Genomic DNA, 25,251 nt, shown 5'->3' on the forward strand with positions numbered 1-25,251 from the left:
AGTGTCGAGACTCAATCGAGCATTTGTACAGTTGGTTTCATCTGAGGAAGAAGTTAAACATGGCCTCAAAGAAAACCGAATCTAAGAAAAACGAGAAAACGGATAAATCTGAAAAGGCTTTAGCAGCGGAAAAGGAGCAATTCGTCAAACTACAGGTGAGATTTACACGCACTTCAACGAGCATTTGATATTTGACATTGATATTTTACACAGAATGTATTAATGATACTTTCACCGAAAATCCTAATATTATTATTAATATAGTGTTTTCTTTGAATAATAATGTAATATGACAGTAAACACCTGATACAGTTTCCTAGTTTTAAAATGTATTACTTCTATATTTAATACATTGTTTTCATTTACACTCTGGTTTTTGGACATGGTTCATTATAATACCATGTTTTTGAGCCCTGAGTCAGTTTAATACCACCCACATGAAAAAATACTAAAGTCTTTTTGGATCATACTATAGTAAAGTACTTTTGGTGTGGTCATTCTATAGTTTCTGTGGTAATATAACACCTATAGTAATATAAACAAATCACTTCACCCAATACTAAGTTTTCTACAACTACACTACCATTCAAAAGTTTGGAAACATTACTATTTTTAATGTTTTCGAAAGAAGTCTCTTCTACTCATCAAGCCTGCATTTATTTGATCAAAAATACAGAAAAAAACAGTAATATTGTAAAATATTATTACAATTTAAAATACTGGTTTTCTATTATAATATACTTTACAAAATAATTTATGTCTGTGATACAAAGCTGAATTTTCAGCATCATTAAATCCAGTCTTTAGTGACACATGATCCTTCAGAAATCATTCTAGTATGCTGATTTATTACAAATATTGTGCTGCTTAATATTTTCTTATAACATGATACTTTTTTCAGGATTCTTTGATGAATAAAAAGTTAAAAAATATTAGCATTTATTGAAAATAAAAATATTTTGTAACAATATACACTACTGTTCAAAAGTTTGGGGTCAGTATTTATTTTATTTTTTTTATTTATTTTTTTTTTTTAAGAAATTAATACTTTTTTTTCACCAAGGATGTGTTAAATTGATAAAAAAAAAAAGTGATAGGTAAAGATTTATATTGTTAGAAAATAGTTCTATTTTGAATAAATGCTGTTCTTTTTGACTATTAATTCATCAGTGAATCATGAAAAAAGTATCACAGTTTCCAAAAAATATTAAACAGCACAACTGTTTCCAACTTTGATAATAACTGAGAATCAAATCAGTATATTAGAATGATTTCTCAAGGATTATGTGACACAAAAGACTGGAGTAATGGCTGATGAAAATTCAGCTTTGCATCACAGGAAAAAAAAAAAATATTTTAAAGTATATTAAATAGAAAACTAGTTATTTTAAATTGTTAATGAATATTTCACAATATTACTGTTTTTTCTGTATTTTTGATCAAATAAATGCAGGCTTGATGAGCATAAGAGACTTCTTTCAAAAACATGAAAAATAGTAATGTGTCCAAACTTTTGAATGAGAGTGTATATATATTATACCACAATACACTACAGTTTACTGTGGTAAAAACTAAAGTATATTACTGTAGTACAGTTTATCAGTTCACTATAGTTAATACTACTGTCTGCTGTAGCATTCATTAACAAAGTGTTTTTTACATACTATAATATATACAGTATACTACAATTTACTATAGTATGGTTCAAAAACACTATTGTTTACTAATAAATTACTATAGTATTTTTTCATGTGGGATCTTTTTTGGGCATGTACCATGGTAATACTGTTTTGTATGGACAATGTGCCATATGTACAATAGTCATACCTTGATATATTTGTACCATGGTAATGTATTTTACCATAGTAATATCTGTCGCTGTTTGGATTTAAATAGGCAAATGCTTAAAAGAGTCAATGATTGGATCATTATTACTGTGATGATTATGTTTCTAGCATGTTATATGTTTGGCAACAGTTCTTCTGACCGTAATTGATGGAGTGTGTAGCTTTTCATTTCTTAAACAAGCATGTAGGAAGACACATCATGGCCATATTCCAGGATGACAATGTCAAGATTCATCAGGCTCAAACTGTGAAAGATTGGTTGAGGAATGAGCATGAAGAATCATTGAAAATGATTCATTGAAAGTCTTTGGGATGTGCTGGAGGAGACTTTACAGAGTGCTCACCTCTTGCATTGTCAATAATACAAGATCCTGACCAAAAATTGATGCACCTCTTGAAGGAAATAACATCACAACATTTATTTCCATCAAGAGGTGCATCAATTTTTGGTCAAGGATCTTGTATTATTGACAATGCAAGAGGTGAGTACTCTGTAAAGTCTCCTCCAGCACATCCCAAAGACTTTCAATGAATTTTAGAGGTGCCAATTCATGTGTGAAAATGATTCTTCATGCTCTCTGAACCAATCTTTCACAGTTTGAGCCTGATGAATCTTGACATGGCTATGATGTGTCTTCCTACATGCTTGTTTAAGAAATGAAAAGCTACACACTCCATCAATTACGGTCAGAAGAACGGTTGCCAAACATATAACATGCTAGAAACATAATCATCACAGTAATAATGATCCAATCATTTGCCTATTTAAATCCAAACAGAGAATTTTTTTCTTTCTGGCCGGGAATTGTATAATTATTTTATTGCTAAGATCAGATAACTGTAATTTTGTTTGTAATGGTTAAACATGTAAAATCAGCCTGGCAACAATTATTTAGTGCTTAATTTGATTTCACTTCATTGTAATGTGTTTTTTAATCTTTTAAACTGTGTCATATTCATTCAGCATTACATGTGTGCATCATTTAATGTGTTATATATATAATGATTTTATATTAAATCTTTATTTCATCTGCTTCACAGCTTCAAAGCATCTCCAAATCCATCACCACCGCAGAGGCTCCTATCAAAGAGAAATATGGACGCAGTATCCTTCAGTATTGTTTTAATACAGCATTTGTTAGTCTGATGTGGGGATGATGTTTAATTCATATATCTCCAAATGATAATCATTTTAATATATATGTGTATGTTATAATGAGCATTATTACACACAGATGCCCAAGTTTTACAGTAACAGTATGTCCTTAATCAGTCAAATTTATGTTTATCGCTTTTCACAGTAAACATTGTTTCAAAGCTTTACAGACAATAATGATGATAATTTTTATAATATCTTTATCTTTATGTCGCATTTAGCAGATTAGAGCTTAGCGATAATATAGTTTAGATTTTGCAATGTTACAAGCAATCAAGCAGTTGAGATTTGCTATGTTAGTATATATCGTTCGCCTTACTTGAGCATATGTATGCAAATAAATTTGGACATACTTAGATATCTAATTTTATATAATAAGCTGGATGATAATATAGTTACATTTAAAATTAGGCAGTTGAAATATCATCTTTATCATATTGTCATCATATATCATCTTTGCTATATATCATCTGGACTAGTACATTGTCCTAAACATTTGTACAGAGATCATTTTAGGCACACATAAGGAAGGTGGCGCCGTCACGTTCTGGTCTCATGCCGTGAGTCTGCCGCTGTCCAGCAACGCCATCCTCAGCTGGAAGTTCTGCCACATGGTGCACAAACTGCTACGAGACGGCCATCCCAACGTCAGTCACAGTATCATCAGATGGCTTTAATTTGACTTTATTTATCTCTACAACAGAACATTTTTGTTTTACTTTCTTTCAGACTTTACGAGACAGCAGAGGTCACACCGCAGGCATCAGACAGATGGGCACATTATGGGTGAGTGTCTAAAATGATCTGGATCTTATACAGTCATGATCTACATCATCTCATTTAAATAGTTTATTCTTTCATGTGAATCTTTCAACTTAAATTTTCCATGTGTTTGCTGTGTTTTTAGGGGAATCTACATGATAGATACGGACATATTGTTGCGCTGTACGCCAAGCTGCTGTGTATCAAAATCGATTTCCATTTAAAGGCAAGTTTAATGTTTCCTTCAATAACATTTTTGGTCATTCTCATATATATATATATATACAGTGGCATGAAAAAGTATGTGAACCCCTTGCAGAATCTGTGAAAATGAGAATTATTGTAATAAAATAAGAGGGATAATAAAAAATGCATGTTATTTTTTGTTTAGTACTGTCCTGGGTAAGATATTTTACATAAAAGATGTTTGCGTTTAGTTCACAAGACAAAACAATAGCTGAATTTATTAAAATAACCCCATTCATAAGTATGTGAAGCATTGATTCTCAATACTGTGTGTGGTTACCTGATGATCCACGACTGTTGTTATGTTTTGTGATGGTTGTTCATGAGTCTCTTGTTTGTCCTGAGCAGTTAAACTGAGCTCTGTTCTTCAGAAAAATCCTCCAGCTCCTGCAGATTCATCAGTTTTCAAGCATTTTTGCATATTTGAACCCTTTCCAGCAGTGACTGTAAGATTTTGAGATTCATCTTTTCACACTGAGGACAACTGAAGGACTCAAACTCAACTATTAAAAAAGGTTCAAACATTCACTGATGCTCCAGAAGGAAACACGACGCATTAAGAGTCGGGGGGTGAAAACTTTTGAACAGGATGAAGATGTCACAATTTTTCTTATTTTGTTTAAATATCATTGTTTTTCATTTAGTACTGCCCTTCGGAAGCAACAGAAGATACTTGCATGTTTCCCGGCAGAAAAATTAAGTACATTTTACCTTGATATTTGAATTCAAAAGTTTTCACCCCTCGGCTCTTAATGCGTCGTGTTTCCTTCTGGAGCATCGGTGAATGTTTGAACCTTTTTTAATAGTTGAGTTTGAGTCCTTCAGTTGTCCTCAGTGTGAAAAGATGAATCTCAAAATCTTACAGTCACTGCTGGAAAGGGTTCAAATATGCAAAAATGCTTGAAAACTGATGAATCTGCAGGAGCTGGAGGATTTTTCTGAAGAACAGAGCTCAGTTTAACTGCTCAGGACAAACAAGAGACTCATGAACAACCATCACAAAACACAAAAACAGTCGTGGATCATCAGGTGACCACACACAGTATTGAGAATCAATGCTTCACATACTTATGAATGGGGTTATTTTAATAAATTCAGCTATTGTTTTGTCTTGTGAACTAAATGCAAACATCTTTTATGTAAAATATCTTACCCAGGACAGTACTAAACAAAAAATAACATGCATTTTTTATTATCCCTCTTATTTTATTAAAATAATTCTCATTTTCACAGATTCTGCAAGGGGTTCACATACTTTTTCATGCCACTGTATATATATATATATATATATATATATATATATATATATATATAATATACATATGTTGTTTCCCCCACAGCATCTAGAAATCCCACCAAACCTTGAAGCTCCTGAGGAAGTTCTTGATAAAGCCATTGCCATTGATATCAACAAAGTGTAAGTGCATTACTAATGATTTAGTGAGTTTCCTGATTAATCTGTAAATGGAAATAAATGCTCATGATTGCTATTTATACAGGTTTGACATGACAGGTGAGGTTCTGGACTACATGGAAGCAGCTCTGAAGTTGCAGGAAACAGGTAAGCGTAATGTCTTATCAAGGATGCAATAATGTTATTTTGTTTTTAATCCAACTTGAAAAATGCTTTTATTCAGAAATTATGCATTAAATTGATCAAAAGTGACAGTAAAGACATTTATAATGTTACAAAATATTCTATTTAAAAAAAAAATGCTGTTCTTTCTATTTATCAAAGAATCCTGGGAAAAAAAATATAATTTTTTGCGCAAAAATATGAAGCAGCACAACTGTTTTCAACATTGATAATAATGACAAGAAATGTTTGTTGAGCAGCAAATCAGCATATTAAAATGATTTCTGAAGGATCATGTGACACTGAAGACTGGAGTAATGATGCTGAAAATTCAGCTTTGACATCACAGAAATTAATTACATTTTAAAATATATTCACACAGAAAACAGCTATTTTAAATTGTAAAAACATTTCACAATATTACTGTTTTTACTGTATTTTTGATCAAATAAATGCAGCCTTGGTGAGCAGAAGAGACATGAGTAGTGCATGTATAATAAATATATATTTTACTTTTTTAAATGCAGTTTTCCGGCAGATGGAGTCCAACTCCACCAGCTCTACCACTGCAGTGGGTCAGTGCCGTCTGGCACCGCTGGTTCTGGTCATTCAGGACTGTGGCCCACTCTACCATTTCCTGGTCAAGCTCCTGTTCAAGCTACACAGCCGTGAGTTTCATTCTTTACATGCTTCTCTCTTTATTTATGTGAATCGTTTCCATTCAGTTCAACATCCATTGTGCATCTGTGTCACAGGAATACCCATGGACGCTCTGTTAGGACACAGGGAACGATTCCGCGAGCAGTTCAACAGGTAACGGTCTGCAGTAAATTTTGGTCAATACGGAAAGCTGGCAATTAGATTTGTTATTGCCAATGACCAATATTATGGTTCACCTGTGGTGAAAATCAAGTTTTTAATATTGTTTGGAATTGAATTTACACATGGTTTGTCTTTAAGCATATTAAAACCAGAATTGCTGAGTATTTTCAGTGATCTAAAGACAGTCTCAAAAACGTGGTTTGAAATCGCTGGTGTTTCTGACGTCACAAACTACCTTGTAACCAATCACATCAATGTGCCGGATCTGTGTTTGCTTAATGAGGCAAGGGTGTGGAGTTTCATTCAAGCTATTTAAGGCATGAAGAATTTTTTTCACAGGAAAAAAAAGTTTAAATATGTCATTTTGGTGATTAAAGATGAGTTTTAAGGGATAAAATTATTGACTACAGGGGCGGGCAAAAAAAAGCATCGACACCAAAGCTCAAATCTAGAAATTTATAAGTAAAATCAGGCATCAGAACATTAAATGTGCAAAAGAAAAGTTGGTCAAATGTTTAGTACTTTTAATGTTTGGCATGGGAAAAAACTTCACCATTGTTGATCAAATTGTATATTGGTCTGTCTTTGTCCTCCACAGTTTGACACAGTTTTTCGAGAGAGCGAGAGGGATGGAGTTTTTCAAAACTATCATTCAGATCCCTGATCTTCCTAATGTAAGATTTTCACATGAATATTTAATTGAATTTCAAATCACAAAATGCTATAAAAGAAACACTATTGTCATATGGCGTAACACGTTGGATAAATGCATATGAATATATGCTGCTTATATTAAAGTTCCTGGATGTTTTAGGAGCCTCCGAATTTCCTGCGTGCGGCGTCACTCGCGGATCACGTGAAGCCCGTGGTCGTTCAGAACGAGAGAATCCCTGACGATGATGATACGGAGACGCAGCTGGATTTTGGGGAAGGACAGTACCAGATGGTAAAAACAGTCTGGAGTCTTTAGCTGTAGGCCAGTAGATCGGCTCACAGAGGATCTTAAGTGCTTTTCTGCATCTTTGACAATCTTAACATTGGATTATTTTGCTCAACAGTATTACGGTTACAACCAGTTTGACCCTCCAAGTGACATACCAGAGCAAAGGTAACACACACCTGAGATCTACTCGCTGTAAAGAAAAAGCTCACAAATGAGATCTATTTAATATGTATAAACAGAGAGCAAATGTCAGCACTGATGTCGTCTTGATTCATTAATGTCAAAAGAAATTTTAGTAGAAGCATCTGAGACAAAGTTAGTCAATCAAATGTTTAGACACACTTGACTGAAATGATGTTTCCTGTGATTATAAAACCATTTGTTCTGATGCTTAAATTAGTTTTGTTGACAAAGATGTGTTGTGTTATTTATAGAATATGGAAGCTTGTTTCCGCCATGAAATAAAAAATGAAAAAAGACATTTTATCTCACAATTCTGACTTTTTTCTCATAATTGTGAGTTATACAGTCAGAATTTTGAGATGTACACTAACAATTCTGAGAAAAAACGTCAGTTTTTTTTTCATCACAATTGGATATTATAACATGCAATTGCAAGTTTATATCTCAAAATTCTGACTTTATATCACACATTTCTGACTTTATAACTCGGAATTCTGACATTATAACTCGGAATTCTGACTTTATAACTTCGAATTCAGACTTTATATCACAATACTGACTTTATAACTCGGAGTTCTGACTTTACAACTTGGAATTCTGACTTTATAACTCAGAATTCTGACTTTATATCACAATACTGACTTTATAACTCAAAATTCTGACTTTACAACTTGGAATTCTGACTTTACAACTTGGAATTCTGACTTTATAACTCAGAATTCTGACTTTATATCACAATACTGACTTTATAACTCGAAATTCTGACTTTACAACTTGGAATTCTGACTTTATAACTCGGAATTCTGACTTTATAACCTGGAATCCTGACTTTACAACTCACAATTCTGACTTTATAACTCGAAATACTGACTTTATAACTCACAATACTGACTTTATAACTTGGAATTCTGACTTTACAACTTGGAATTCTGACTTTATAACTCGGAATTCTGACTTTATATCACAATTCTGACTTTATAATTTGAAATACTGACTTTATAACTCGTAATTCTGACTTCATAACTCGGAATTCTGACTTTACAACTCGGAATTCTGACTTTATAACTTGGAATCCTGACTTTATATCACAATTCTGACTTTATAACTCGGAATTCTGACTTTATATCACAATTCTGACTTTATAACTCGGAATTCTGACTTTACAACTCACAATTCTGACTTTATAACTCGAAATACTGACTTTATATCTCACAATTCTGACTTTATAACTCGAAATACTGACTTTATAACTCACAATTCTGACTTTATAACTCACAATTTTGACTTTATAACTTGGAATTCTGACTTTATATCACAATTCTGACTTTTTGACACGGAATTCTGCAATTACCTTTTTTATTGTTTAGTTCATGGCAGAAACAAGCTTCCATAGTTATTTCATTGTTTTGATGACTTTACTATTTTTTATAAAATTGGGAAAATAATAATAACAATAATGAAAAAATTGGTGTCCAAACATTTGATGTTTCTTTTCATACAGAGAGACTGAGGCTGATTCTCTGAGGAAGGAACTCGAGGTGGTGAAACCAGAGCTGGAGCTCATAAAAGTGGAGGTTAGACATCTGACTTTAATTACATCTGTCTTGAAGAAGCATTTTCTTCTCCTGTGATTGATTCCCATCATTCGTGTGTCTGCAGGCCCAGCGCGCCGTGGTCCAGCTCAAAACACAAGTGAATAAACTGGAATCTGAGCTTGAGGACCAGCGGACGCACAAGCAGATGGCGCTGGTGGAGAACGAACGTCTGCGCATGGAGGTGGAGAACCTCAGAGCCCAGACCGCAGTCGCTGCCAGCATTCAGGCCACGGCTGATGACGCGGGCAGTGAGTGACCTCTGACCCCAGACACACTTTACAATTTTCACATCACCGTTCAAAAGTTTGGGGTCTTGAGATTTTTTGGTAACACTTCACAATAAGTTTGGATGCATTACATTGATCAAAAGTGACAGTAAAGACATTTATAATGTTACAAAAGATTGCATGTTAAAAAATGCTGTTTTGAACTTTCTATTCATCAAAGAATCTTAAAAAAGAAAATGTGTCATGGTTTCCACAAAAATATGAAGCAGCAGAACTGTTTTAAACATTAATAATAATAAATGTTTCTTGAGCAGCAAATCAGCATATTAGAATGAATTCTGATTGATCATGTGACACTGAAGACTGGAGTAATGATGCTGAAAATTCAACTTTGATCACAAGAATAAATTACTTTTTAAAATATATTCACATAGAAAACAGTTCTTTTAAATTGTAATAATATTCACAATATTACTGTTTTTACTGTATTTTTGATCAAATAAATTCAGCCTTGGTGAGCAGAAGAGACGTTTGAACAGCAGTGTATGTGAAAATCTCAGAGTGAGGCTGATCTCTTGTTCTCATGTTTTCTAGGCAGAGCTCAAACTGCTCAGATACACTTCTCTCGCCTCAAAGAGAAACACGCCGAGCTGGTCAGCAGACATGCTGATCTCATGCGGAAGGTAAAGGTTTTGTGCCTATGATAACTGAATTATTTAGCTATTTTCCTCACATTTTAATCACAAGCAGTGTCTGTAATTTTGCTACTTGCAGCATCAATCATGTGTGAGCCTCCAGTAAAACTGCACAAAACTCATCAAAACGCATAGTGGTCATGCAAGAAATATGTTGACACAAGGAGTTTTGGAGAAAGAAAAAACCTTCATTCATCCTATATGAACTTAAGAAGGTGAAATGTCTTTGCTGTGTGGTTATTGTCATTGTTGTGTGTGTCAGAATACAGAGATGGGGAAGCAGATCAGCAGCACTCAGCAAGCACAGGAGGAGCTGCTCACGGCCAAACAACAGATGGCGGTAGAGATACAACAACTGAGACAGGACAACAGCGCCCAGGTCACACTCTACACATTTATCTTTGATAAATCATTTTTGAGGTTTAGAGAAGTTTTCTTACCACTTCACACTAACCTGGACACTACACTGAACGTATTGCTTGACCAATAGGAGTTTTTCATTGGCTGATGCAGATATCTGATATAATCCCAATATATGTATATATTTGATAATAATTGAATTAAAAATTGCATGGCACCAAATGAGACGTGCATATACTTGCTGAAAGGAGATGTTTTTATTTTACACATACATTACTGTTCAAAAGTTTGGGGTTGGTAAGATTTTTTAATGTTTTTGAAAGTCTCTTATTCTCACCAAGGCTGCAAAAATACAATAACACTAATTTATGTAATTTATTCCTGTGATCAAAGCTGAATTTTCAGCATCATTACTCCAGTCTTCAGTGTCACATGATCCTTCAGAAATCATTCTAATATGCTGATCTGCTGCTCAAGAAAAATTTCTGATTATTACCAATGTTGAAATCAGTTGTGCTGCTTCAGATTTTTGTGGAAACCATGATACTTTTTTCAAGATTCTTTGATAAATAGAACATTCAAAAGAACAGCATTTATTTGAAATGGAATCTTTTGTAACATTATACATGTTTTTACTGTCACTTTTGATCAATTTAATGCATCCTTGATGAATAAAAGTATCAATTTCTTAAAACAATTGCTGACCCCAAACTTTTGATTTGCTCATTATTATTTTAAAAGAGAAAGTGTCCATTGTAGATTTATTTGTACCTGATAAAGATATATATTGGCCTGCCTAAAATGTCCACCTGTCATTGACTGAACTGTAATTTTCAGCTGGAGGCACAGAGAGCAGAAATTGAACGTTTGAAACGCGAGCTAGCAACCGAGAGAGCTGAAATGTCCCAAGTCCATAATGTTTTGCAGAGCAAAGAGAAGGTAGGACCTCCATCCATGCACATAAATGACTGCAGATTTTCATGCTTCTTAATTAGTAACTGAATGCATTAAAAAATCCTGTACTGTTTCTGTGATCTGTGTGTTTGTAGGCTGGAGATGAGCTGGGCAGTTTGTTGGTGGGTCTGCAGGCGGAAAAAGAGGCGCTTCTTCGTACAGTAAAAGATCAGGAAGCTGAGAATCGCTAGTCTGCGTCAGGCCGTCCAATTCCATCAGACCACCCTACAGCAGGAGAGAGACCGACATCAGAGAGAGATGACAGCACTGCAGAACCAACTGCAGGAAAAAGTCAAGTGCAACTTCCTGTGATGTTGGACAACCTAGACAAATGTCCCATTAAGCCCAGTTAGTGTCGACTTACATGCAGTTTTTTTTTTGCTATCACAATTTTACACTCAGTGCCACAAAACAACATAAGAATGAGAGGTTTTAGTTATTTGTTTTGCTGTGTGTTTGTGGTCAGTTGTGTCGGGAGCAGGAGCAACAGCTGGAGATGGAGAAACTGAGACGCGAGCTGGAGGAGAAGCGAGCAGAGGCGCTGCGTGCTCAGAGCGCTCTGAACAGTAAAGAAACTGTGAGGATTTCCTTTATCTTACTAACATTTGCAAGTGTGGAAGTTTATATTTCTGCAATTGTTCCCAAAGTATTTCATGTTTACTGCCCATTTTCACCAGCATACAGACATTTGTATTAGTGGTTGACCAATATCATTTTTACAACATCTGATGATGAAAACAGGCTGGCTGATTGATAGCTTATATAGTAGTGAAATATGACATATAATACAATTTAATAATAGCAAACATTAATATAATATTTTTTATATAATATAATATAATAAACACGAGTTATATAAATATTAGTTGTCAACATTTAAAGAGTGGAAATACTAGTTATAAAATATTATATACATAAAAATGATGTAAAATGCACAAAATTGAAATGCCAAATTTACATTTTCACAAAAGATTGAAAAAAATAGTACTGAAATATGATATATAATAGAATTTAATAATAACAAATATTGATATAATATTTTTATTAAAATATAAAAAATATAATTAAATATATGTTATGAAATATGTTTTATATACAGTTTTGTAATATAAAATAATAAACACTAGTTATATAAATATTAGTTGTCAATATTTAAAGAGTGGAAATATTAGTTATAAAATATTATATACATAAAAATGATGTAAAATGCACAAAATTGAAATACCAAATTTACATTTTCACAAAAGATTGAAAAAAATAGTACAGAAATATAATAGAATTTAATAGTAACAAATATTGATAAAATATTTTTATTAAAATATAAAAAATATAATAAAAATATATGTTATGAAATATGATATATAATATAATTTAATAATAGCAAATATTATATACAGTTTTATAATATAATATAATAAACACTAATTATATAAATATTAGGTATGTGAATATTTAGAGAGTGGAAACATTAATTATAAAATATTATTGACAAAAAAAAAAGAGTAAAATTCACAAAATTGCAGATACAAAATTAACCTATTTTAGAAAAGATTAAAAAAATAGTACTGAAATATGATATATAATATAGATTTTTTTTTAAATAATATAATAACATATTATAAAAATATCGGTTATGAAATATGATATATAATATAATTTAATAATAGCAAATAATAATATACAGTTTTTGTAATATAATATAAACACTACTTATATAAATATTAGTTATGTCAATATTCAGAGTGAATTATAAAATATTAGTTACCAAAAAAAAGTAAATATACTAAATTAACATATTTTACAAAAGATTGATATATATATATATATATATATATATATATATATATATATATATTGTAAAATATGTTAATTTGGTATATTTACTTACTTTTTTTGGTATATATATATATATATATATATATATATATATATGTATATATATATATATATATATATATATATATATATATATATATATATAGTCTTATCGACCAATAACACAGCCTGGCCAATATATACAACCAAGGATGTAAACAGTTTGTCACCACTACACCTTCAAAACTATACATTATTTTTATTCGTATGTGTGTTTTAGACAGGAGACCAGCTGAGCAGCGTGTTAGTGGGTCTGCAGGCGGAGAAGGAGGTTCTTCTACGTTCAGTGAGAGAACAGGAGGCTGAGATCACTAACATGCGTCAGGCCGCCCAACTCCACCAGACCACGCTGCTGCAGGAGAGAGACAGATGTCAGAGAGAGGTGGCAGCGCTGCACAACCAAATGCAGGCTAAGGTCAGAAAAAACAAGGGATTGTGGGCAAGATGCTTCCAAAAAGCATGCATGGAAGCATACTTAGAAAATCTAAGTATGATTTAATACTGAATTACGATACAAAACAATACATTTCAAAGTGTGACATTAAAATGTACAACACTCTGAACCTATTAAACTAGAATGTAGCCCAGGTGGATCTACTCTAGTGTGTTTTAAGGGTGTTAATTGTTGTCTTTGTGGTGTGTTTTTCTGTGCAGTTGAGTCAGGACTCAGGAGTTTTGCAGCAAAGGCTGCAGGACGAGCAGTTCAGTCTGTTGCAGTGTGCCGTGGTGGAGGCCGAGGGCATCGTGCTGGACGCCGTGGCCAAAGTGGATGATCCGCTACATGTGCGCTGCATCAGCACCCCAGGTCTGTCCTTCCTCGTCCTCCTCCTCATACCTCTTAATATCCTCATCAGTTCTTTTACTCTACATATCTCTAAACTCTGCTTGCAGATTATTTGATCAATCGGGCTGAGTTGACGTTGGCATCCATTGATAAGATGCAGCAGAGTCATGCGGCCTATTTAAGGAATTATGATGGTAAGGTTGCTCTCATCAGTAAGTTACAGGTTCAGCCGTTAGTAGTAAATTATAGAAATATTGCAAAATGCATATCACAATGGCTTGCGAATATCTGAATGATTTTAATAGGCTACTTCAAAAAGTTGCGAAAAATCAAAGATTTAGGTCAACACATATAGCAGAGAATAGACTGGGCACGCGATTGTTACTTACGTGTGACTTGCTTGAAGTTAAAAACAGTCATTAAGACCAATAAGCTGCGGAAAACAAGCATGCACACAGAAAGCCATCTCTCAGAAAGCGTGCGATCCTGAATTCAGTTTTCTGGCTTATTGCACTCAAATGGTCAAATACACACACGGTTATGTCCAAATGCCTGTCTTGGTGAGTATTTATGTAAACACAGTCGGTTATATCTCAAGTGAACGTAAACAGTTGGGAAAGAAATCGGATGTTTGTCAATAGGATCCGTGCTTTAGTTCTTAAAGTGACAGCAGCTTAAAACAGTAAACCTGCTGCTGCTGTCTGTCAAACAGCAAAAGAAAAAGAGAAAATCAATCACTGCTTCTTGACTGAATAACTTTTGTAGTATTAATATGAATCAATGTATATTTAATTAATGTGAAGACTATGCATTGTTTTATTTTTACATTTGATTATTCAGTTTCTGTAACAAAAATAACTAATCATCCACCCCTAGTTTCAGGAGTTTTTGTTTACCTGGATGTTCTTGATGTCAAGTTTCAGGTTGATGTATCTATATATTACCAAGCTTGAGCAATGAGTTGTTGATATTTAAATAGTTTGTTTACATTGGAGTTAAAACGACATTGTCAGATTTGTGACATTACCTTTGATATAATGCTAAATCACTGCTCTTCACTTTTAGAAGTTGTAGTGATGCTTTCTTTTCCCAGAAAGAAGGTGAAACATATATATTGGTTATAACATTTTAAGTTTTTAAATATATTTAAATATAATTTAAACTGATTTTACACACTTAAAGAATTTTCATATCACATAAAGAATATCACATTATTTAAAGGGGTTGTTGATTATGATTTCATTTTTTAACTTTAGTTAGTGTGTAATGTTGCTGTTTGAGCATAAACAACATCTGTAAAGTTACGATGCTCAAAGTTCAGTGCAAAGGGAGATATTTTCTTTTAAAGAGTTCTCTGTTTAAGGACTACAACAAACAACGATCTTCTTCCTGGGTTGGTGACAATTCAACACTGGATTTGCACAGTGCCCAAGGAAGTCGACCGGAAGTTGAAGTCGGCCGGGTGCCGCCATCTTGTAGCAGAACTTCACTTGCGTTAGCATCCCCATTGACTCCCATTCATTTTGGCGTCACTTTGACAGTTAATAACTTTACATCTGAGGCGTTTAAAGACTCCATTTGTCCATTATTTATTTCTAAAGATACACGACAATGTATAAAGGGCTCCATTACCTTCTATGTTACATTATGGCCCCGTAGATACAGTTTTTGTAAAAATAGGCTAACGATTGCGTCATAACCACTCGACTCTCTGTCGCACAGTAGAGAAATTACCGTACAGACAGGAGGAGAAGCTCGCAGGCAATAGTATGCATTAACTTAATATGGCGTACTTGCGTTACATTTTAAAATACTATACAAAATAATTAATCAGAATACTTACTCCTGCTCACTCACGCCAAAGAACTCCCCGCTCAAGCTCGCCGTCTCTGCAAGATTAACGATGGCAGTTTGGACGCACAGCTACTAGAAGATTTACATCTGTCAGACAGGTTGCTGACGTCTTCAAGCTTAGTTTGAGTCTGCGCGTCAGAAACGGAAGTGCTAAAAATCGCTAAAAATGGGCTTCACTTGTCTCAATTGAGTTCCAATGGGGTCGCTGTGTCCATTTCTTTTACTGTCTATGGATTTGCACAAAAGATTAACATGACGACACATGCTAGTCGATGAGTTGAATCAAATCCACAGCAACTACATACATTTATCCACTAACATTCAGAAACGTCCAGTTTCATTCTAAAAGTTGTAACTTCTTCCTGAGTCTCTCCATCAGTGTCGACTCCGGTTTGAACAATGTAAGGCTGAACACCGTTACTGACAATCCTTATTTTGACTGTGTAAGATTCTCCATCTTTGTTGTTGTTGAGCTGTTAAAGCTCCGCCCTCTTCTGGAAAGGGGGCCGGGAGCAGCAGCTCATTTGCATTTAAAGGGACACACACAAAAACTGTGTTTTTACTCAATAGGGGCAAATTTGACAAGCTATAATAAATGATCTGTGGGGTATTTTGAGTTGAAACTTCACAGACACATTCTGCGGACACCAGAAGACTTATATTACATCTTGTGAAAAGAGGGTATAATAGGTCCCCTTTAACAAGTTATCGCATTTTTGTTCAATATCATACAGTCCTAGCTGTTAATGTGATGTAATCTCTTCCTCTAGATGCGAGTGGTTTGTTGAGGTCGGTGACCCAGTTCTCCCATCTCATCGCTGACACTATTGTTAACGGAGCAGGCACTGCCCATTCAGCACCAACGGACCAAGCTGACCGTGAGAGCCAGAATTATTATTTACTGTTAAAAAAACCCACACACATACACATGCACATTTCATATGTATACAGTGCAGTTGACAATCAAAATGAATCTTTCACTACAAAACATATACAAAACATTGATAATTTCTTTTAAAAAATGTTGCGTTAACACAGTCTTTCAGTCATTCATAGTTTTGTATTAGAAAATTCAGCTAATACTAGATGGCTTTGCATGGTTTTTAGCTGGTCCAATCTGCTCATTTATGTTCCTTAGATGGTCCTAGCTGGTCTAGACTGGACTGTTAACCATAGACTAGGTTGCAATGTGGTTTACCATATTGATCAAGCTTATTTAGAGCTGCTTTACCGTCTTAAATCAGCAGCAAAACATCCACCATGCTTCAAAAACCATATTGACCACCTTAAACGTGTACAAGCAGTTTTTTTCCTGATGCAGTTTTGGTTCATTTCTCCATAGGTTTGACGGATAACTGTCGGGATTGTGCCACTCACTGTCTCCAGTACCTGAAAGAGCTGAAGATGAAGGCCACCCTCCCGAGAGCAGACCCCACAGCCGTCCGCTACGTGGTCCAGCGTATCCTCAACCAAGGACAGGTGCGGTGGACCAGAGATGGCATCTTCAGACTTTATATGCTGCTGGTGTTTGTGTGGAGTAATAAGTGACCTCTCTCCCGGTCTCTCGCAGGACCTGCGGCCCAGGGGAGCAGACGTACGGAAGGAAGAGCTGGCAGATATGGTTGATAAGGAAATGGCTGCGACTTCCTCTGCCATTGAAGATGCTGTGCTGAGAATGGATGTAAGTTAGCACTGTGTTCATGATGCTGAGTTCAACTCGAGGCTCATTTGCTATGACTTCATGGGTTTTTCTTTTGTAATACAGGAAATATTGAGCCAGGCAAGAAGAGATACATCTGGAGTGAAACTGGAAGTTAACCAAAGGTTAGTTTGGGATATATTTTTATAGATAACATAAAGTTTATGTGTTATGTATTTCAGTGTTTGTGTTTTGTTCTATTACAGCATCATTGGCTCCTGTTCGGATCTAATGAAGGTATGTTTAGACTCACAGAGATGAATGAGTTACTGTTCAAACGTTTGAAAGAAATTACTTTTATTCAGCAAGGACACATTAAATTGCGAGCAGCAATTATCAGGGTTTAAGCGCTTTAAGGCCTTTGAACATGCGTATAAAGTTATTATGTTTTAATTAGCAAGCCTGTAACCACCTTGATCATAGATGGAAAAGACATTTACAGCCAATACAGGCAATTTACAACAGGAAATATATAGTTTTTAAAGTTTTTTAACTGTTATCGAGGTTGAGCCAAAAACCTAGGACTAGTTCACCAAAGTTGTTTTTTTAAATAATCTCCCATATTTAACGAATGATTCGATGGACAGCGGTGGTTTGCTAGAGGCAAAATTGCTCAGGATGAGGAGTTCTACCATGTGGTACAAATGTTGTGGGCACGTGCGAAAAAACGTGCGATACGTGATCCTTTACATAGGTGATAAACGTGAAGACGCCCCCCCTGGTGGCCGATTTCTTTCGAATTTCTCACAGGCCTCTAGGGCTGCAAGTCAAACAGGCCCAGTGAGTTTCGTTCCGATCAAACTGTTAACCTTGTCTGATAGCTGCTCAAACTTCATTAGCCGATGACGAACATGTTTTTGGAGATCCTCATAGACAGTCATGGCACCTCGGACAAAGACACTGCATGCCAATTTTCAAGTTGTTCGGACTAAGTAATGAAGTAGAAGTAGTTATAGCCATTTTCATGTTTTTTTCCTGTTATAGCGCCACCAAGTGGCCAGTTGCTGCTTCCTTTTTCATGTGACCACAGAATGAGCTCTTACCAACCTGGGGTGCGTTTCCCGAAAGCATCGTTGGTGAACCATGGTCGTAAGTCCCATTGAACTCTATTGGTAACGACGGAACTTGCGACCATAGTTCGCTTTGGGAAACGCACCCCTGGTCTCATGGGAGAGACGTACCCGTGGGCACGTTTTCGCGAGACACAAAATTACGTACCGGCGCGTAACGTTATGTCTGGCTGCATTTTCCGACAGAAACGAATGCTAGAGGCCGGTAAAACGTCAATGAGCGCTTTGGCTCGTTTTCACAGACGGTTTCGACGACATCTGGGGTCGGATTATGGATTCGTAAAGCCTCGTTTTGACGTCTCCTCGCGCAATATCATGTCACGACTTCAAAGCGCTTCTTACCGGAGTGCCCGATTTGTAAACGAACGTACTTCGGACTTTCCGGCTCTACGCGTTACGTTTTTTTTTTTTTTTTTTGCCGCAACCAAGCTTGCTCGGTAGCTCAGCCGATACGGAGTTGGTCTCCCGACGAGGAGTCGAATCCCCCTGCCTGGGTACGAATCCCGTGAAAGGTGACTGACTCGGGCAAAAAAAAAAAAAAAAAAAAAGAGAGATCTAAACGAGCTGAAAAACGGTACACGATCGCGGACGCTTCTTACGTCACGTTTGCTTTTGTTAACGCCATCGGGTAGGTTTAGGCCTTAGGCGTAGCGTCGGTGGGACGTTATTTTAAAACGAAACGGAGCGCAAATGTCAAATCGAGAACTGCAGCGATTCGTCTAAAAAGCAACGTCATAAAAACGTACCGCATTCACCCTATTATCTGCTCTGGCAAAAAAAAAAAAAAAAGGAACACGCTTTTAGCGCCGCTCAGTGGACATTTCGCAGCGAAACTGCAGCGATATGTACTCACTGGTACGTATTTCGCGAGTCGCGAAAACGTGCCCGAGTTTGGTATCTCATTCCGTTCCCAAGTTATAGCCATTTTAGTAAAAGTGGCTACACACACCTCGAATGTTTTGGCGGCCCTTATGGACCGTGAATCTGAATTTTAACTTTTTTGATAGTTTTTTTGAAAAATATTAATCAGCACAACTGTTTTCAACATAATAATAATCAGAATGTTTCTTGAGCCACAAATCATCATATTAGAATGATTTCTGAAGGATCAAGTGACACTGAAGACTGGAGTAATGATGCTGAAAATTCAGCTTTGTATCAGAGGAATAAATTACATTTTACAATATATTCAAATAGAAAAAACTTATTTTAAATTGTAATAATATTTCACGATATTTATCTTTTTCATTTAATAAATGCAGCCTTGTTGAACATCAGAAACTTCCTTCAAAAACACAAAAAAATCTTACCCACCCCAAACTTTTAAACAGTGGTATATATCAAGATAAATGTCATTTTTCATCACTTCTGTCACCTTGTCCATAGGCTATACACATGCTGGTGATGGCCTCTACTGACCTGCAGAGAGACATTGTGGAAAGTGGCCGGGTACGATTTGGTTATAGGAGCAATTTAAGATAATAAATAAAGTGTATTTCACATACTCAAACGCAGGGTCTTGTGTGTGTCTTAGGGCGCCGGTTCTGTTAAAGACTTTTATGCTAAAAATTCACGTTGGACTGAGGGTCTCATCTCTGCATCAAAGGCTGTCGGATGGGGTGCAACACAGATGCTGTGAGTACATTTGAGTGTGTACATTTAACCTGGATATATTACTGTCTGCTCCCATAACTGTGACTTACATTCTCACAAAGTGAATCAGCTGATAAAGTCGTGACTGATAAAGGAAAATATGAAGAGCTGATCGTCTGCTCTCATGAGATCGCGGCCAGTACGGCACAGCTTGTCGCTGCTTCAAAGGTAAAATCCATGAGATCGATATAAGTGTGCTTTCAATTCAATCAAATCAGTGTATTCTGACACATCGATCCTTCATTTAACAGGTAAAGGCGGATCGAGGCAACAAGAAGCTCCATGCTTTACAGCAGGCATCCCGCCACGTGAATGACATGGCCGCTGTTGTGGTGACATCTACCAAGTCAGGACAAATGCAGATTGAGGACAAAAGTGAGTGTCATGGACACAAATGCAAAAAGCATGAAACATACTCTACGCAAGTAGTGAAGTTTGTAGCATCCACAACATCGCCAGAAAGCACATTAAGTTTGTCCTGTTTTTTTCCCACAGACTCCATGGACTTTTCTGGCCTGTCTCTTATAAAGCTCAAAACAGAAGAAATGGATTCCCAGGTAAGTTTACCAAAGTGAAAATGGTAGTGTTTTAGGAGGGGAGTAGAGTGCCACAGCAAACCAGTGTCAGAAATAAACATTTCAATTAAGGAACAATATTTGCCGGGCCCGGAATTGATTTACATGGGAATTTTTTACCTTCGTAAGGGAAGATTTTATTAAAGGTGCCGTAGAACGTCTTTTTAAAAGATGTAATATAAGTCTAAGGTGTCCCCTGAATGTGTCTGTGAAGTTTCAGCTCAAAATACCCCATAGATTTTTTAAATTCATTTTTTAACTGCCTATTTTGGGGCATCATTAAATATGCGCCAATTCAGGCTGCGGTCCCTTTAAATTCTCGTGCTCCCCGCCCCCAGAGCTCGCGCTTGCCTTAAACAGCATAAACAAAGTTCACACAGCTAATATAACCCTCAAAATGGATCTTTACAAAGTGTTCGTCATGCAACATGTCTAATCGCGTAAGTATAGTATTTATTTGGATGTTTACATTTGATTCTGAATGAGTTTGAGGCTATGCTCCGTGGCTAAAGCTAACATTACACACTGTTGGAGAGATTTATAAAGAATGAAGATATGTTTATGAATTATACAGACTGCAAGTTTTTAATAATGAAAATAACGACAGTCTTGTCTCTGTGAATACAGTAATAAACGATGGTAACTTTAACCACATTTAACAGTACATTAGCACAACATGCTAACGAAACATTTAGAAAGACAATTTACAAATATCACTAAAAATATCATGTAATCATGGATCATGTCAGTTATTATTGCTCCATCTGCCATTTTTCGCTGTTGTTCTTGCTTCCTTATCTAGTCTGATGATTCAGCTGTGCACATCCAGATGTCCTGCCTTTGTCTAATGCCTTGAACATGAGCTGGCATATGCAAATATTGGGGGCGTACATATTAATGATCCCAACCATTACGTAACAGTCGGTGTTATGTTGAGATTCGCCTGTACTTTGGAGGTCTTTTAAACAAATGAGATTTATATAAGAAGGAGGAAACAACGGTGTTTGAGACTCACTGTATGTCATTTCATATAATGAACTCTTGTTATTCAAATTTACCGAGGTAAATTCAATTTTTAATTCTAGGGCACCTTTAATTATTTAATTATTATTTATTAATTACCTTATTAATTACCTTTGTTGTCTTTTATGTCAAATACTTAAATTTAACAGTTACTTCTATCAATCAGAAAACTATTACCAATAAAATGCTATCAAAATCAACAAAAACCATCTTTACAGTGCCAAGGTGGAACAGAAGCTGCATCCGACATGGCATTTATATGTATTTGCACAGGCTATTTAAAGGGATAGTTCACCCAAAATGAAAATTACCCCATGATTTACTCACCCTCAAGCCATCCTAGGTGTATATGACTATCTTCTTTCAGAAGAACACAATCAGAGTTATAATTAAATATATTCTGGCTCTTCCAAGCTTTTTAATGGAAGTGAATGGGGGACAAGATTTTGAAGCCCAAAAAAGTGCATCCATCTATCATAAAAGTAATCCATAAGGCTCCAGGGGGTTAATAAATGCTTTCTGAAGTGAAACAATGGATTTTTGGTAGAAAAATATCATGTTTAACTAATAATAACTTTTTTCCGTCTAGGGCTGCACGATATATCGCATGCGATTGTCACGCGCATTTCGTCAGTAAAGCCGGTTCCCTGATTACCTCTAAATCGCCATCAAAATGCTTTCAAATGGAGCGCCATTTAATAGACAGAGCCGTAGTTCACTGAAAAGCCACGCAATATCGCATTCATTATCGAAGGCGATTCATCTGCGATATGAATGCGATATTGCGTGGCTTTTCAGTGAACTACGGCTCTGTCTATTAAATGCCGCTCCATTTGAAAGCAGGTGATGGCGATTTAGTGGTAATCAGGGAACCGGCTTTACTGACGAAATGCGCGTGACAATCTCATGCGATATATCGTGCAGCCCTATTTCCGTCAATGGCTGTAGGATGTAGGTGTAGCGTAAGCTTCGGTGAGACCAGACGCCTCTCGGGGTTCAAACAAATAGGGCTGGGCAACAAACTCAAGCTCCTCTTCTCTTATATCAAAATCCTTCGACATTTCTCTGAAAATTCTCCTTTTAGACTTCTAATTTGAGACCGGTGTTTTGCTTTGATCTTTGGTCAGAGGTCACTGAGACGCCAGAACTAGACTCGCATACAGCCATTACCAGAAGCCAGTTATTGTAGTTTATAAAGTTTTAAATATGGATATTTTTCTTTTAAAAAACCCATCGCTTCACTTCAGAAGGTCTTTATTAACTCACTGGAGCTGTATGGATTACTTTTATGATGGATGGATGCACTTTTTTGGGCTTCAAATTTTGGGCTTCATCTTGCCTTCCATTCACTTCCATTAAAAAGCTTGGAAGAGCCAGGATATTTTTTAATTATAACTCTGATTGTGTTCTTCTGAAAGAAGATAGTCTTATACACCTAGGATGGCTTGAGAGTGAGTAAATCATGGGATAATTTTCATTTTTGGGTGAACTATCCCTTTAATGCTGCTCAAAGGTTTCATACATGTATTTATATATAACAATTACATCATGTAAAAATAGCCTACATAAAGTATATCTATTATAAAATTAAAAAAAAAAAAAAAAACAGGAACTCATTACAGGGTAGGACTGTGAAATCATTAATAATTAGTGTATTCCTTTTTATGAAATTAGATTGGCTATTTTAGTAGAATGAAAAATGAAATGGAATAAATTAGATACAGAAAGCAAGCAAATCCCATTCATTTCCGACACTGCTGCAAACTCACATTTAACTCAGAATCCATTCCGATACAAAAATGTTGTTTACACCATCCAATCAAATCCCAGAGGATTAAATCAAGTCATTTTGCAAGTAAAATGATATGCAAATACCATTTCATGCTTGACTTGAAATGCATAAACATAAACTCCTGTTTGTTTACAGGTGAAAGTGTTAGAGTTGGAGAAGCAGCTGGCGAATGAGCGCGTACGGTTGGGAGAGCTCAGGAAAAAGCACTATGAGATAGGAGGTATCCCAATGGACTCACCTCCAGAAAGTGCAGTCAATAGTTTTGACAGTTCACTGCCTACTGTTTTTCCTGATCCTCCCACAATGGAACTGCCCAGTCTGGATGTGTTCACACTGGATCCACCCAGATTCGAACCTCTTAGACTGGACCCGCCCAGACCGGATCCCCCCGCACCCGAGCCCGCCAAAACCGGCTCTAAACGAACCTCGATCTTTCATAAATCAGGCAGCATCCTCAAGAATGCAGTAAGTATTAACAGATGCTGTTCGCTTTGGACCACTTTACCTGTATTTCCAGTGTCAATATTGCCATTGTAATGACATTCAGACATTAAATCATTCTTGTACATTTTTATTTTCCACAGTTTAGGTGAAAGAAGCCCTGGATGTATAAAGAAGAAACCATCCGATAATAATGTACATTATTCTGTATCGCATCATTAGACTCTCTGTATCCTCCTGCATGGTTTGACAATACTGTATGGTGAAATTATGCCTATTAATTTATATTATAATTTATATAATCACTTAGTGAATTACTATACTGAAACCTTTTTATCAGGTAATTGTTTTTAGTTGTTTTCTTCTAATTTTTAATGAGAACCAGTTTATTTTTGTTTGTTAGCACCATCAAGATGTTATATATGGGATCTTTTTACGCCTTTTTAAAGAAAATGTACTTGAATTTGTAAATGTAAACTAAAGAAAATAAAAAATAATCAATTATGTTGTGAAAGTGATGTTTGTGTGTGTTGTTTTTAAAGGATTAGTTCACTTTCATATTAAAATTTCCTGATAATTTACTCACCCCCATGTCATCCAAGATGTTCATGTCTTTCTTTCTTCAGTCGAAAAGAAATTAAGGTTTTTACTGTATTACTGCCCTCCTCAGGTCAAAGTTTGAACTAAATTGTCATATACAATATGGTAGTGCAAGTATATAACAATTAGTTCAAACTTTGACCTGTGGAGGGCAGTAATACACTTAGTAGCATCTACACTGCTGGAATTCAAATAGAGAAGAAGAAGAGAGCTAATTCAAGATATATAAAATTTTAGGGTTTTTTTAGAAAATGAGTGATGGTTTCTCTAGATAAGACCCTTATTCCTCATCTGGGATTGTGTAGAGCTCTTTGAATCTGCAATGAAACTGTAATTTTGACCTTCAACCGTTTGGGGTCCATTGAAGTCCACTATATGGAGAAAAATCCTGGAATGTTTTCATCAAAAACCTTAATTTCTTTTCGACTTTTAGACATGAACATCTTGGATGACATGGGGGTGAGTAAATTAATAGGAAATTTAAAATTTTTTTTTTTTTTTTTTTGATAATTTTAATCT

At 35.5% G+C, this 25,251-nt stretch overlaps 1 protein-coding gene across 1 annotated transcript; it reads left to right on the forward strand.

The window, feature by feature from the left end:
* The first annotated feature begins 14 nt into the window (after positions 1-14).
* Positions 15-24,646, forward strand: LOC125262441 (huntingtin-interacting protein 1-related protein). The gene is given in 35 exon segments (XM_048181208.1): positions 15-155; positions 2,889-2,952; positions 3,508-3,650; positions 3,733-3,789; positions 3,911-3,991; positions 5,352-5,428; positions 5,511-5,572; positions 6,115-6,255; positions 6,343-6,400; positions 7,008-7,083; positions 7,224-7,355; positions 7,468-7,517; positions 9,037-9,109; positions 9,195-9,378; positions 9,952-10,040; positions 10,315-10,431; positions 11,250-11,351; positions 11,462-11,548; positions 11,550-11,657; positions 11,833-11,943; positions 13,462-13,656; positions 13,896-14,046; positions 14,133-14,219; positions 16,650-16,757; positions 17,222-17,358; positions 17,450-17,560; positions 17,645-17,703; positions 17,785-17,815; positions 20,035-20,097; positions 20,183-20,283; positions 20,364-20,469; positions 20,553-20,676; positions 20,797-20,858; positions 23,827-24,156; positions 24,276-24,646. Coding segments are annotated over 35 exon segments (3,582 nt in total). The 5' UTR covers positions 15-59; the 3' UTR covers positions 24,285-24,646.
* The last annotated feature ends 605 nt before the right edge of the window (positions 24,647-25,251 follow it).

Source organism: Megalobrama amblycephala, linkage group LG2 (genome assembly GCF_018812025.1).
Source record: "Megalobrama amblycephala isolate DHTTF-2021 linkage group LG2, ASM1881202v1, whole genome shotgun sequence".
In the NCBI taxonomy this organism is placed as follows: domain Eukaryota; kingdom Metazoa; phylum Chordata; class Actinopteri; order Cypriniformes; family Xenocyprididae; genus Megalobrama; species Megalobrama amblycephala.